The following is a 14,894-nucleotide window of genomic DNA, read 5'->3' on the forward strand; positions in this document are numbered from 1 at the left end:
CTGGCGTGGGCGTTTTGCACCTAATGGGTATATGACGACCTCACAGCCCAGCAGACAACCGAATGGGCACAATTAATTTATTCGATGAACACATACGCCGAATTTTGAAATAACCGTATGGCTCAAGCTACAACAACGCTAACGCACCATTATTTACCACGGTCCATATCATATTCTCTAAACGCCCGAACCACCGCGTTAAAACCAATCCCATCGTCAAATACAAGGTAACTCCTCGCTGGGCTACCGTGTTAGATTGGGTAAAGCTATATTTCACGTGGATGTACCATTCAAAGTTACAACTATCACTCGCATATGCAGTCGTACGTATCTCACTGTTAGTCCCGCATATGGCTGCGCAAAAGAGCCAACCCTCCAAATGACTGCACGGTATCCTGATATGTTAGAAAACTCAACCAACAGAGAGTCGTAGGAACGTGGTTGTTGGGTGGCAATGCAGCAGAACGCTAGTAACAAAATGCGATCAAATCTATCGGATGCTAAGAGGTGGTAGACATGATATCAGGAACTGACTTCTGACCTCTGTGGCGCCGCAGTGACACCCTATCTGTCACGTCGTCCGTCACGCGTCCGTCACGCCACACCATACATAATGAGGCAACCCCACGAATAATTGATAAGACAGCTTCACACTGCGAAGTTCGTGATTTAAAGAAAATAACAATAACGAGGCTGGACATGTACTTAACTTTGGTTCGTCTGGGCCTAGCTACCTTCTCGCTGGGCCGCCACATCCTCCGTTCCGATCGGGTCTCCCGCCGTACCTTCATCGGTCCCTCCAGCAGGACCTCCCGCAGCGCCTCCAGCAAGGTCTGCAGCAACATCTTCAACGGAACCTCCAGCAAGGCCTCCAGCAAAGCATCCAGCAGGGCTTCCAACAGGGCCTGCAGCATGATCTGCAGCAGGTGTGTCCTGGGCTTCCACTGGGTCCGGTCGTCGCTCACCCAGCAAGCTCTCGATGCTGAAGAGGGTCGCCTTGCGCGCCGGCGCCGGCGCCGGCAGGCTCAGCGAATCGCTGGAAGCGTCCTCGGTGGACACGACGTCGATCTCCGGTTCGTCGCGCCGCTGCCGGCCTTCCCACTCGGCTCGCAGCGTCGTCAGCTCCACGTGGATGCCCTTCTGGGCGAGCTTGCGCTGCTGCCGCTCCAGCTGCTTTATCAGCTTGCGCTCGCGCTTGTCCTGCTCCTTTCGCTCCAGCTCCTCCTGCCAACGAAAATGGGTGTTGTGCGCGCACGGCTGGGTGGGGACAGATGGGGCAACTTAAAGCGCAAGCAGTGCGCCACTCAGCTCAAGAATGTGTACCTGGCGCAGCACCTGCTACAGGAATTGCATTTCAGAGGGGTAGAAAACTCAAGCGCAAGCGAACGCTGTTGGAGAATCAGCGATTTCAATTGCAGGGAGACGCCGTGGGCAATCGTTAACATGAGTGTGTCCAGTGTCCAGTTTCCAGTGTCCAGTGTCCAGTGTCCAGTGTCCAGTGTCCAGTGTCCAGTGTCCAGTGTCCAATGTCCAGCGTCCAGTGTCCAGTGTCCAGGCATGACTCGCGCGCATGCGCCGTGAACGCGCTGGACCTTCATGCGCCTTCTCGCGCATCGGACGATTGGGGTAGCGTGAGGTGGACAGCGAAGGCAGCGGTGATTTGTGTGAGTTGGACGGTGAGCGCGGTGCCTCGGCGGGTGAGCTCACCGGTGAGATGGGGTCGCCGCTGCAGGTCTGCGGGTGCGCGTTGTGCGCCGGCCGGCCCGGTCCCTTTTTCGTGTGCTCCTTCTTGCGCCATTTGGCGCGTCGGTTCTGGAACCAGACCTGCGGCGAGCGGCGGCGCGTCACACACAAAAACGGCGCAGCGCTCTCGAGAAGATGGCGACCCGGCTGGAAGACCTGATTAGAAGAGTCGATTAGAGGGTCCGATTAGGAAAGATCACAGCCTCTGATAGCGTCGCGGACTCTAGGTGAAAATTGCACCGTAATAGTGCCGAATGTTATCTTTTAATTGTCCTGAGCTCGTTACGCTATTACGTCAGGCGATGTGATTCCCTATTGGGAAACGCAGCAGAAGCGCAGCGCAGGTTCCGGGTGGACTGCAAATGCGTGCCAGGCGGGAACAGCGAGGTTCGTAGCCTGGGACCGAACTCTGATGTCCCGCGCCTTTTACTTTGACTCTAATACATCTGCAGTTCGAAAGGCGCAGACGCTTCATGCATCAGCTACGGCAGCATGTCATCCCCCCCCCCCCCCCCCCATAGACTGCGACTGAGAGAACTAACCTGGCGAGAAAAGAGTATCGCTAACAACAAAGGTGTAAAAACATGTCTCTAGTACACACATGATAGTGCTGAAAACCGTCCCGTCGTTTCTCACAGCTCTCCAGAGAGCTAACCTGAGTGAGTGACCTGGGCGAAATACCCCGCCCCCCTCCTGCGACACTCGCCACCGACTCGAGCAGCGCTAATCACCGCCTGTACGACCTGAGCGCCTGGCCTGGGTCGCGTAACGTGTCGCTGTGATCCACAGTCGGTATCATCGCCACACTGCTCTCCGTGAGCACCAGTCCCATGGCCGGCGTGAGGCAGTCGGCTCGCGCTCACCGCCACCCTGCTCTACGTGAGCCCCAGTCCCATGGCCAGCGCGAGGCAGTCGGCGTCACTCACCGCCACCCTGCTCTCAGTGAGCCCCAGTCTCATAGCCAGCGCGAGGCAGTCGGCGCCACTCACCGCCACCCTGCTCCACGTGAGCCCCAGTCTCATAGCCAGCGCGAGGCAGTCGGCGCCACTCACCGCCACCCTGCTCTCCGTGAGCCCCAGTCTCATGGCCAGCGCCTCCCGCATGAAGACGTCCGGGTAGTGGCCCGACTGGAAGGCACGCTCCAGCTCCTCCAGCTGCCAGCTGTTGAAGTTGGTGCGCGACCGGCGCCGCTTCGACGCCGCGTCCTCGCCGTCCTCAAACTCTGCCGACAGAGCGCGGGGTTAGGCGGGCCGTGGTCAGGGGCGGGGGGAGGGGGCAACGGCACGCAGCGGGATAGAGGCCGAGCCTCAGACTCGTACACAATTACGAGACCTGTCAGCACAATCAAGCACGATCCACCCACTGCAAATGGCCGTTGTCGAACTGATGTGGGTGAAGCATAATGACTGCCACATGATAAGCAACAACGCAGAGTTCAAAGCATTAGCTTGTTGATATCTTGACAATCAAGCGATTCATACAATGCATTATGGCTCATGTGCGATCCACTTATTAATTTCGAAGAAGGGTGTGGCTGTTCTCTGCAATCTTGTGCTGCGTTGGAGCTACGTTCGCCCACACGAAATTTCTCACCTTTGAAAAATTGACGTAGAAATCGTCAGTCGATCATTATCCCCCGCGCGCCAAGACAGCAATTTTCCCTTACTCCTCACACTTTTTATTCCACGTGTTCAAAGATCAGTTGTAATGGGCAGAGAGGGTGCCGCCAAACTTGCTGTTTCATTTTTTGTTTTGTGCATCATGCACATTACCGTTCAGCGACAAAATGTGCGGTTAATTTAGAGAAATGGATCAATCAGGGCGAGGAAAGGACCCCGAGGTTTAAGGAAAGTTGGGTGCTTTCTTCGTAGGTCAGTTGCAAATAAAGCTACTTTCGTCGCTCAAGTATTCATAACATTCGGATCGCGACAAATGCTATTGTCTTTTAATGTGAGTGTGTGTGTGTAGGAGGGGGAGGGGCAAATGTCTTGGCACGGAAGTAAAACGACGGGTAAAAAACCAGAGCAACGTGATTGTCCAGCAATGGGCAAGCGAAGGGAGCAATGAGCTTACTGCAAGCGAACAAGCAGCAAGCCATGGAAGCGTTCCATATAGGGTTAACGGTTGTTTCTGTCCTGGTGTCCAAACGATGTGAATTTATTGCATGAAGGGATGCTTTCCCGCTCTGCAGCTGGTATGTGGGAGGCGGTGCCTCTCGCTGGTCATTGCACGGTTTGGTATTCCGTGCAACACCACCAACATGTGCTATGAGTCACGGGCTTTGACTTTCCCCAGCGTTGTTGCACGGGTGGAACGCATGGAAGACGTCACCACATCACCATTGTCAGGTCATCACAACGTCGTCAGCAATCCATCGCAACGGCATCGTCACGTCATCAAAACGCCATCGTCACGTCACCACAAAGGAGACGTTCATTTGCATCGAAAAATAGACGTAGATATGCGGCGCAACATGAGCTTCGCCAAGAGCCCAAAGTTCAGAGAACATTGCCGCTTCTGTAATGCCTTTCTTTTTGTGCAGAAGCATTATCATGGTGCTAGGTTTCGAAAAAATTCGGGGACGGAAAGCTTCCTGTTTTGTCCCTTGCGCCTTACCCTTGCCCCGCCTCCGCCCCCCCCCCCCCCCGCCTCTGCCCCTGCATGAAAGCGTGACCAAAGCCATATGCAATACACAAATGGCTATGCTCGCGCCCTGCGGCAATGGGGCGGCGAGTGGGGTGAACTCTCTGAACCGTACTACGAAGGACGTTGCAACACGATCCAGAGCGGCGCTGGCCGAGGGGTGCGACTGACACCACGTGGGGGGCGGCGCCGCCGGTGTCAGTCAGCGCGGCCGAAATCGGAGCGCCGCCGGGGTTTTTGTTCTGGCTCATGATAGCTTTCTGTGCTCGCAGTTCGTGGATTCATTTTTGAACTTTGGGTGTAGTTTAGTTGCAGGTTCGGAGTCATTTCAGGAGTTCATATCGCCTTTTGAAGTGGATTTTGAGTTCCGTTGCGCTTCGACAGATAGCACGAAATCACGGACCCCCGGCAGCGAAATCTTCGCGCCACTGCACCCTCTGGGAACGAAGCATGTGTCAGTTAGCCCCCCCCCCCCCCCACAAACACACTCTGAAAAGCTAGGTCGCCCTCTGACAACGAAGTATTTGTTATCTTCCTTCCCCATTTTCAAAAGCTAAGTCAGCCTCTGGGTGATAAGATCACCCTGGATGCAAAAGCTTGACGGCTGGAGCTTATTTCACATCACAAAACGAATTGTCATACACGCTGAAATTGTTTCTATTTGAGATGAGGGTTCAAAACTTGCTCCTACCATTAGCCCTGAAGGCAAATTCGGCAAACAATCGGCTGCCGCAGCCTCCTGAGCAATCGTACTGCTACTGAGGAAAACGGTCTTAGTTGCAAAAAGCACGATTCACAGCTCCTTGGTACTGGCTACTCACGGCAACCCAACCAGCCACCGTCGACCACCCAGCGATAACACGCCGTCCGTGGTCCCTGTGAGTCATTGGGGCCTTACGACGCTCTCAGCTGCTGAGGCTGTGTGGCGTCGCCTGCCTCTCACCCTGGCAGGAAGGGCGGGCGCCGCGGGGAATCGAACCCCGTACCTCTGGTTTCCCAGAAGCGCAATGGTCAACGCAGACGCGTTAACCACACCATCGGCACCCTCTGATCCCTGATCCAATCGCTGGCGCTACGCCCCTGCCACGGTCCGTGTCGCGCCGGTCAGCGTCCCACGGTGAGGTCAATGGCGCGGCAGGGCTCCGGCACAGTTAGTACCACCTCCCGCAGACCCAGCGGCACCCCCAGCGGCCCCCAGTGGCGCCCCCAGTGGCACCCCCAGCGGCGATCGCAGCAGCGCGGTCTCGACGGGAAACGATTCGACACCGGTCGGGAGGGGGTGTCCTCCCGGGGCCGGCTCTGCGGGAAGTCCCATCAGCGAGCGTACCAGGCGGGGCCAATGCCAATGACCACTTGAGACCAATACCAGATGAGGTCAATGTCAGGTGAGGCCAATGCCAATGACCAAGTGAGGCCAATATCAGGTGAAGCCAATGCCAATGACCAAGTGAGGCCAATGCCAGGTGAAGCCAATGCCAATGACTAGGTGATGCCAAGGCCAATGCCAATGACCAGGTGAGGCCAATACGAGGTGACGCCAATACCAGGTGAGGCCAATGCCTGAGATGTCGAACACGGCCATAGCCATGGGATAAGCTTGTCTGGCACGGACACGCCCCCTATCCCTTCCCTCCGAGTGCATTCCGAAGAGCGATTTCTTTTCGGGCGAGCGTAGGCCACGGCCACGACGGTGAGTTTTCGCTTCGAGGGCGTTCTGGTCCCACATTCCACCCGTCTATGACACTACAGCCTGGAACCGTCCGAGGTCTCTGCACTTGCGAACTCGAAGTCAGCTGCCATGAGCCAGCAGGCTGGGAGCCTCATTCAAGGATTCCAGCCTCGGTCAGAGCCGCTAAATCAGCCCACAATTAAGCGGTTTGCCCCGGTGGGAGAGGGCAGCACTTCTTCACCGACGTCTCCGCAGCAGCCGTCTCTGAGCCCGCTACTGGCTAGAGCGCTATAACGTCGCCTCGTGACCGCCCGCTTGGATCAGGATAGCCGTGCTGGCCTGAGGTCATCGGGCTTGCAAGTGCAATCAACTCAAATGCAGTGGTTCTAATGACAGTTTATAACCGGGCGAGTACGTTTTGAAATCGGAGGCGTTTACAGTGGCATACATCAGCTACCCACTTGAATAGTCACTTTCAGCTATAGCCCCTGTGGTCAACCATGGTCTAGGCGTGGTCGTCACGATCAGCTGAAGTCACGACATTCACAACAGCTCATTAAATTGTGTGCCGCAAGTGGAATGATCACGGTTTGTACCAGAGTGGTAGTTTCTGCGGTCGGCAGGGTTGCAACGTCATCCAATGGCCGCCGACCGGAACGAAGGCACCACGATGACCCGAGGCCACCAGATTCACATCGCTCGACGAAATCGTGCGCCACGAGTCGAAAAGCGACGGCTCAAGGCGCTGGAGCCAGCAGTTTCCGAGATTGGAGACAGCGGCGCAGACGGCAGTGACGCGCTGCTGCCCGGCGGGCGGGCCACCTCCACCCCCTCCAGCGCGTGCCGACCCTCACCTCCCCACACGTCAATTACCGCGCACCGGGCGCGAACTCGGCGCGTAATCGTGCGGCAATGGCGGCGCAGTGGCGTGTCGGAATGCTTGCCGCGCCATCGCCAATCAATACGCCGCGGGCCGGCCGGCAAATTGAAACCGATACGATCGCGGCGCATGCAACGCGGCGCCATTGCCGCGTCGGCTCAGGCGTCCATCAGTGCGGCGCAGACCGTCTAAAATGATTACGGCCATATTTCATGGCGGTCGGGTAATGCCGGCTATTAGTCGGGCATTAGCCGACCATTTCTTGGCGGGCCTGAGTAGCTGCCGAGGCCATGGCCGGCAGACGGAGACGAGTACTGCCGGTCAGCGGCCAGCTGAGACGAGCGCTGCTGGTCAGTGAACAGATGAGACGAGCACTGCTGGTCAGAATCCAGCTGAGATAGTCACTGCTGGCCAGCGGCCAACTGAGACGAGCACTGCCGGTCAGCGGCCAGCTGAGACGAGCGCTGCTGGTCAGTGAGCAGCTGAGACGAGCACTGCTGGTCAGCAGCCAGCTGATGCAGTCGTTGCTGGCCAGCGGCCAACTGAGACGAGTACTGCTGGTCAGGGGCCAGCTGAGACGAGTACTGCTGGTCAGCGGGCAACTGAGACGAGCAGCGCTGGTCAGCAGCCAGCTGAGACGATTACTGCTGGTCAGCAGCCATCTGAGACGACCACTTCCAAGCCGCGGACATCTGAGACGAGCACTGCTGGTCAGCGGACAGCTGGGACATCAGCCAGCTAAGACGAACGTGACCGAACTGGGACGAATGGAACCAACGAGCGGGCAGATGGGACGAGCAGATCTGATCTTACAGTAGGCTACAAACGAAACGCCTGCAGCTCGATATCCGTTTCAAATTGGATCCGAGATCCGAAGGAAGTGTGCGCCGAGCTTCTTTGCACCCCGAGTGGAGACGTCAGGCGACGACGGAATTGTCTATGCAATGCCAGTAAGTGACAGGAAATGCACGCGTAATACATCGGCTTACAAAATATAAATGTTCGGAGAAGTAGATTTCAATGCACTAGGCTTCGGCTGGATAATAAGGCAAAGTTCTCCATGATATTCAAACCGCTTTTTCCCCATGTATTCGTCTTGCGCCCTCTTTGTTACGTATAGCGACAATTGCTGTTCATCGTCATAGCTGCAGCGGTTTCCAAAATTCGCAAATTGCTGACAATCAAACCTCAGCAACCGTTCACCAACTTAAAGAGAGCGTGTCTAGTGCTTTCGATTTTACAAATACACGCTGAAGGGAGTTTTGCAACCATCTATGGTTAATTTTGGTGCTAAATATACATTTGGGTCTTGCAACAGTTTTTATTTATCTATCTTTTTCGATCGCGTCGGTGGCTGTGCGTGAACAAATGCAATGTTAAACAATGAGCCAATCAGCGGACAGGAAAGGACGAATGCACTGGCTTATATGTGACGAGCAACTGCGTGCTAGTGACATTGCCATTATCTTGGTTGCTTCGGTCTCTTGCTTATAGGGAGAGCGGCGGCGGTATAGAGAAGTAAACGCTTGAAGATCCCTTGCGTAATTCGAAACGGACGAGAATTCGAGACGAGACGTAATACTCTGAACATGCCTGGTGTACCAGCGACATCACAGCAACAATTTTAGCGCATGTGCCTTGTTATTTCGAACGCTGAATTCGGTGCACGTGCATTCGGAATTCGGTCATTAAATTTAGAGCATAGGAATCTTAGCCGCCTATAGCCGCTGCCAAAGCAACGTAGAACAATCACATTTTGTTAGAGTCTAGTGCAGCCGATTGACACGACACAATACTTGTGCCTCATCTCAGTACAAAGTAGGTCAACATGAATTAAGCGCGGTGCGTATCAACTGACCAGCCTTACCATGCGGCCAACTCCATACACCTGCAACCCTCAGCTGAATGTAAGCAAAAAGAACAAAAAAAAAACAACAACAACATAATGGCCGCCGCCATCGCTGCGTCTGCAAGCTGCTGTCAGCGCTGACAAGCGACATTCTCGAAAAGCCATTGGCTACAGCTAACGATACCTGCTCAATGATGTCGATGCGTGCTATAGTGAATATTGCTTGGGGACTACCCGATAACTTCGTTCTTCCATACAAACCAAAGAAAATTTGGTGGCTGTGGCAATACCTCGTCAGTTGGAGGCAAATTGATAGAAGCCAATAACACCAAATTATTTTAATCGAAATTCCCTTCCATCCTTCGTGCACTGTTAAAAAATCCCAGCTTGACTAGACACGCTCCCTTTAAAAAGATCCCAATGGGGTGAACAGAATAGAAAACTACAGACCCCGGGGCCAGGGACACAGTCCTAAAAAATGCCACTCAGTTGCCGGAAGCACGTTGCGGCATTTTGCCTATCGATAGCAGTCGTATTGGCCTTTACGTTGGTGATATTGCTACAGCCGGTGATTCGTCCACAGTGGTTGACACATCCAGCGCGTCTGAGGCGCTGGAACAGGTGGATTATGGGCCACCGACGGAGTCCGCATTTCTCTTCAAGAGACAAGACACTCTCCAGGGCAGCCATGACGTGATCATCACAGCCCGTTAGCGAGCTGCACGCTACGCTCCCGGCGGCCGAGGCAGAATCACTCGATATTCGAGCATGCTCCGAAGGCCGTGTTTGAGGTTAGACGACAGGTCGCCCTGGTTCGAACGTCGCCCCAGCGCCCGTTCATTGTCGGCATCGCCATGGGGTTTGTGACTAACGAGGTCGGCTTCATAACTCGGCTGGGCGCAGTGCCCCGCGGGCATCAAAGCACGTGCAGGACTTGTGCTGTCGGCGAAAAATGACGGACGGGCACGCGCACTGGCAGACATGGGAGAACAGGCGTGGAGAAGCAACGCGAAGCGTTCCACAGATCACGTATCAACTGTATGAATATATTACGTGGTTGTTTGAGCGCATTTCGACCTGAATCTGCCCTGCGTGAAAGAACTTAGAGGCAAAACGTTGGTACAGAAGCCCACGCAGCAGCTAGCCCCATCCCTGGTCAAGCGTGCAAAAACTGCATCTGGTAAAATAGAATAAGTTGGACACCTTACATCATCCTAACATGATAGAGGTGGCATAACCGCACGCTGCATCATGCCACTCAACGTCTCAACTCGTCAGCCGTCGGTATTAGGCACGATGTGCCAACAAATAAAGTTAAGGAAGCAGGTTGGTGTTCAGTTTGGACATTTGACACCAATGGCTGCGATCGCCCACGAAGAGCACATGAAATCCGTCACGTGGGACAGCAATCACGATGCGGTTTGGCGTTCCACGCAGATGAAAACCGCGGACGCGATGCGCTACAACGCACGTGTCAAAAGTCAAATGATGTTTATTTCGAGTCGTTTGAACATGTCATGTTGTAAATTTGTCACATCATGAGTGTGTAAAAACCAGTTCGAGTGCAAAAAGTTACGCAAGCAATTTAACATCGGCTAGGCTCCACCAGTTGAGTTTCGCCACCGGCAAGCCTCGGTTTGTCGCAGCACGACAGCATGAAAACCTCAAATATTTCCGCATGAACGCTGATGTACGGCGTCGTACGCGTCAGGTGGCTGAAAATCGGCCAGAGTGTACAATGCCAACATCCTTTCCACCTGACTGGTCCGTGTCGTGGGTTAGGTCAAAGTCAGACCAAACCTGGCAGCCAGACAGGATCAGCTGATAGCCCCGGCAAATAAGCTCCGAGCTGCACGCGCATACAGTATAATGCACCAATAACCCATGATGCACCAATAACCCATAATGCACCATTAGTCCAGAAGAGGTATTCGGGTAGCTTTGTGACAATGTCCCATACTAATGTACTCTGGGTGAGCCGCGAACTTTGTTCCTGGAGCTGTTGGCGAAACCAGGGGCCTTCAGATGCCATACGATGCTTTTGTAAATCCGCGTCCACATTAAGTGCAAAACGGAGGACCCATGATAATTCGGAGCCATCGGTGCAAAGTTCGCCCATACCCCAACGTAAGCAGAAAGCCTCACCTACACTGGTGATGCTCTTAGCATTTATTTATTTCGTGTGGAGAACACTAGTGCAGTCGGTGTGCGAGTTAAAGGCTAATCCTGAACAAGACTTTAGCATCTGTGGACCGAGACTTGCCTTAACCGCAAAATGCGTCATAACTTTAACATGCGGCACGTACATCAAACTGGACGACAGGGAGTGCACCACTGCGCAGCAATCTGTGATCCGAGAAGGCATCCTTCACTCTTGGAGCGTATCAGCTGACAGGAAGCGGACATCAATTTTGCAATAAAATGCAGAAATTAGCGGTTTCACGAAAAATCACTCTTCCGACGAGAAGTGAGTACCAGACAACATGATAAGGGGGCGATGATAAATCACGCGGAAGTGCTCAAGCTTGGTGTGGGAGAATGATTGGTGATTGGTGGCTGTTCGCGCTGACTGGCATGAATCAGGTCAAGAAAGGACGACGAGGTATCACTAATTACATGCTCTTCCGTACTTGCATCGATCTGGTGTTCTGCAGTAATCATGCACTCCCACTCCTGACTTTTTGTGATCCCCGCGACGTGGCGTCATGCGTTCAGCAAATGCGCCATGCTAGAGCCGGTTTTCTGCCAGCGGGAGTAGATATGACCGAATTAGGTACAAAATATGAAATCCACGAGAACTAGAATAAGCATAAGCAAGACCCACAGTTTATGGTCAGGACTATCAAGATAGCAGGTGCATTTGTGTGTGGGAATGCTTTTATTCGTCCTTATGCACCTACTCATTTTACGTTAGCAAATTTAGTCCAACGGGACCCACGAGACATGGGCTTTGGCCTCATGTGATCATGCAGCACTGTAAACGTGAAATGACCAATGTGTACATGCTGAAAAGACAAAAAACGGAGGCAGGAGAAAATTTATCGGCGTTTTCGATACGCCCCACTTCATGGGCTTTGCTCATGTTTGTCCTGCTCTTCATGCATTGAAAATTTGGTACCGAACTAAGCCGCGGTCTAATGACGGCAGCGTGAAAAGAGCCTATACGTGCTATGCAGATGAACCATATGGGAGACATCTGCTCTGAAGGGTCTTTCCCTTGCCCCGTGGCCTGGCTGTGATAAGTTCATTCGCTTCTGTTATTAAGAATATGTAATGAATACCTTCGCGTGGTGCTAGATGAATTATGAGGTCTTGTAATTGTTTACACGATCTAATTAATAGGATGTGACATGATGACGAATACTTAATGTTTTACGCATAAATGAACCAACCGAAGGAGAACGTTATGAAAATAGCGACAAAATGCAGAAGGGCGAGCCAGCAGTAATGTAAACATGTGCTTGCTCAACATGTGTTTTAGCCGCTCAGTTCAACAAATGTCCCGCAACTGGTGCTCTTATGCGATCGTGTGCCTGATGGAGAGCTGCATCTGTGTCGACTGCAATTGCTGCTGAACAAGATCTAAGCCTGAAACCATACAACAAGAACATGTTTTTTTAGATTGTTTTAGCAAGGAGTTGGCTCTCAAAGCGCTGCATTTCATAACAAATATGTTGAAGTCACGAAGGAACTTTAGTATCGTAGCAACATGGACTACACGTTCCGCTTTCACGATGTAATAGGCCACATTCCATTCGCGGGGAGAACATATCTTTAATTCATAGGCAAACAGTTTGGAACTAGAGATGCAGAATTCATGTGTCACAGGTACGGCGCCGTTCCCAATGTTAAATACGATGTGCCCAAAGCGTGGTCAAGTCAAGGCAAGATGTGCGTTATCGGTACCTAAAGAAGCCGTTTCCAAAAAAATAAGTCTGCATTTCAAGTTCATGATAAGGATCAAATGATCAAATAAGACATTGCATCACGAAGGGAGCCTCTTATCATCGCAGGCATACGCTCATCAAAATGTGCCGCAAAGATGGCAAGTGGCAAGGTCTGAAGGAGAGCATGATTGTTTGTCTAGAAACGGCAAAGCATGTCGTGACGAGATGCGCACTCAAAACGAAAGAAGAGAAAACGGGATCCAGCTCCATATCAATAATAAAAGAGTGTGAGGAGAGGCACTGCGAATGTATTTTCATGGGATACTGCACGTAAGGACCGATAGGCACCGCATTGACTGGACGAGTTGAGTTAGGTGTCTAGCAAGAATCCACACCGCACCAAAACGCTATCAATTTTTATCATCTTGGCTATTGCCAAGAAACAATTGATAACATTGGTGAGGAGGGGACTTCAAGCGAACATGTAGAGTTTGGCGACGGGTACCTGTTCGCAAAAAGGCCCTATCAAAAAACTAGCATGCGTTTCCTACTTCATTTCGAGGAATTCATGTTCATTGTAGTTTAATTTGTTGCTGCCTGTAACTCAAACAGAAGCCAAAAACCACAGGAAGATACAATTCTGCCTGTATTTTGAAGTCCAAATTAAAGGAAAATAATGAAGGACCAGGTATTAAATGACTGCATCGCATAATATGCTGACCCTATCCACCTAACAATAACCTTTCTGCCCTTCCTAAGCTGGTACAGTCAGGGACGTTGCCGGTCATTTGGGGTTCTACAGGAATATCGGCCCCTTGTCCATGGGTTAAACGCCAGCTTAGATTCAAACAGGGTGAAACAAATTTGTTTTGAGATAGCCAACCTTGTTCCCCTGGAGCGTTTCATGTTTTCATCAAAATATATTAGTGAAAATTCAACTAAAATAGGTCTGAACATGCGCATCTCTAGGAGCAAAACTGCCGAGGCCTGGCGTTGCAGGTTTCATAGACCACACGGCGTCGGCTCCGCAGACAACAGTAGACGGTTCCCCTGTACAGTTTCCAGATTGCTAGCACAGAAGCAGAACAGCAGAAGAAAAGAAGCAGGACGGCAATTACGGCACCGCGGACTGTTGACGCACTTCATGGTATCTGCTGTTTGCATTGCCGGAACTGTACGTCCTTCCAAAGAATCAACCTCGAAGCCTCCTGGGCGAAATACATGCCCAGTCTAACTTTCGATCGTAGTAATTTATTTGAAGGTTTTTCATGAGGCTTCTCAACACATGATCGTCTTCTCCCGCCCGCCGCCCGCCACCTGGCGTTAGCCGCGGTGGTCAACGTGGCTCGGTTTCAGGGAGAGCGCCACTCCGTGCATCGTTTTTTTTTTGCTCCCGAAGAGTGCAAGCGTGTGACATCGATTTCGAAAAAGAATGAAAAAGACTGATTTTGAAAGACTACGGATGCCCTCAGACTTACATGGGTTGGCCATGCAAATGCAAATTGTGGTCCCCATGGCGTAAATTGTGAAACATGTTGCGTCTTTATTGCCTCACGTAGACTTGCATTCAAGATAACTTCATAATAACTCAAGGTTGGATTCAGAACTAAGCTGCATCCACCAATACTCGCGCCTTGTTTTGCAAGGGTTTGTAAAAGCTTCTCGCATTGCTCAGGGCAATAATGCTGCCATTGCTCAACTGTGAAACTTTGTGCGCCGCGCCGACATCTTGTTACGAGCGCCAGCCTGGGCCTTGCCCGGTATCCAACTCCTCGAGCCAAACGTTCGCCGCTGCTGGCCTGGAGGGAGCCTCCGCTTTCACTGCCAGGGCCATTCGCGGCTGAGGCTGAGGGGAGGGCTGTGGACTGGAGGCGGTTCGACCCCAGTCCGGCCATACTCATCTGCAAAGGTCGGTGAGTGGCATACCACGTATTGCGACCTTAAGACATTTGTCAATAGCATGTGTTGCAGGCTTAATACGACCGCTGTTGAGGTGAAATGGAATATCAGCGGTGGTAATGATGAGCAGGTTTATCCGCGTGGGATGTGTTGACTTCGTTCTGCTTGATTATAACCTAGGCCTTAAAAAGGAGCATTCACTCGGCTGGTTACGCTGTTGGACAACACATGGTGGCTAATGGGACATTCTGTGCGGCGATTTACCGGGAAATTCGGTAAATTTAACCTGCCATTAAATCGTCGGTAAGTAAATTTACCGGCGTA

General features: G+C 52.3%; 1 protein-coding gene across 1 annotated transcript in view; it reads right to left on the bottom strand.

Annotated features, from left to right (window-relative positions):
- Window positions 1–244: 244 nt before the first annotated feature.
- LOC119113434 (homeobox protein unc-4 homolog) overlaps window positions 245–14,894 on the bottom strand; it is a 39,684-nt gene continuing 25,034 nt past the window's right edge. The window contains exons 4-7 of the mRNA XM_037237747.1: window positions 7,348–7,537; window positions 2,796–2,965; window positions 1,708–1,824; window positions 245–1,224 (exon numbers count right to left, since the gene is read on the bottom strand). Coding sequence (XP_037093642.1) covers window positions 727–1,224; window positions 1,708–1,824; window positions 2,796–2,965; window positions 7,348–7,537 — 975 coding nt within the window. The 3' untranslated portion in view covers window positions 245–726. The remainder of the gene's footprint in view (window positions 1,225–1,707; window positions 1,825–2,795; window positions 2,966–7,347; window positions 7,538–14,894) is intronic.

The sequence above is a fragment of the Pollicipes pollicipes genome, unplaced genomic scaffold, assembly GCF_011947565.3.
Source record: "Pollicipes pollicipes isolate AB1234 unplaced genomic scaffold, Ppol_2.1 Scaffold_7262;HRSCAF=8765_pilon_pilon_pilon, whole genome shotgun sequence".
In the NCBI taxonomy this organism is placed as follows: Eukaryota; Metazoa; Arthropoda; class Thecostraca; order Pollicipedomorpha; family Pollicipedidae; genus Pollicipes; species Pollicipes pollicipes.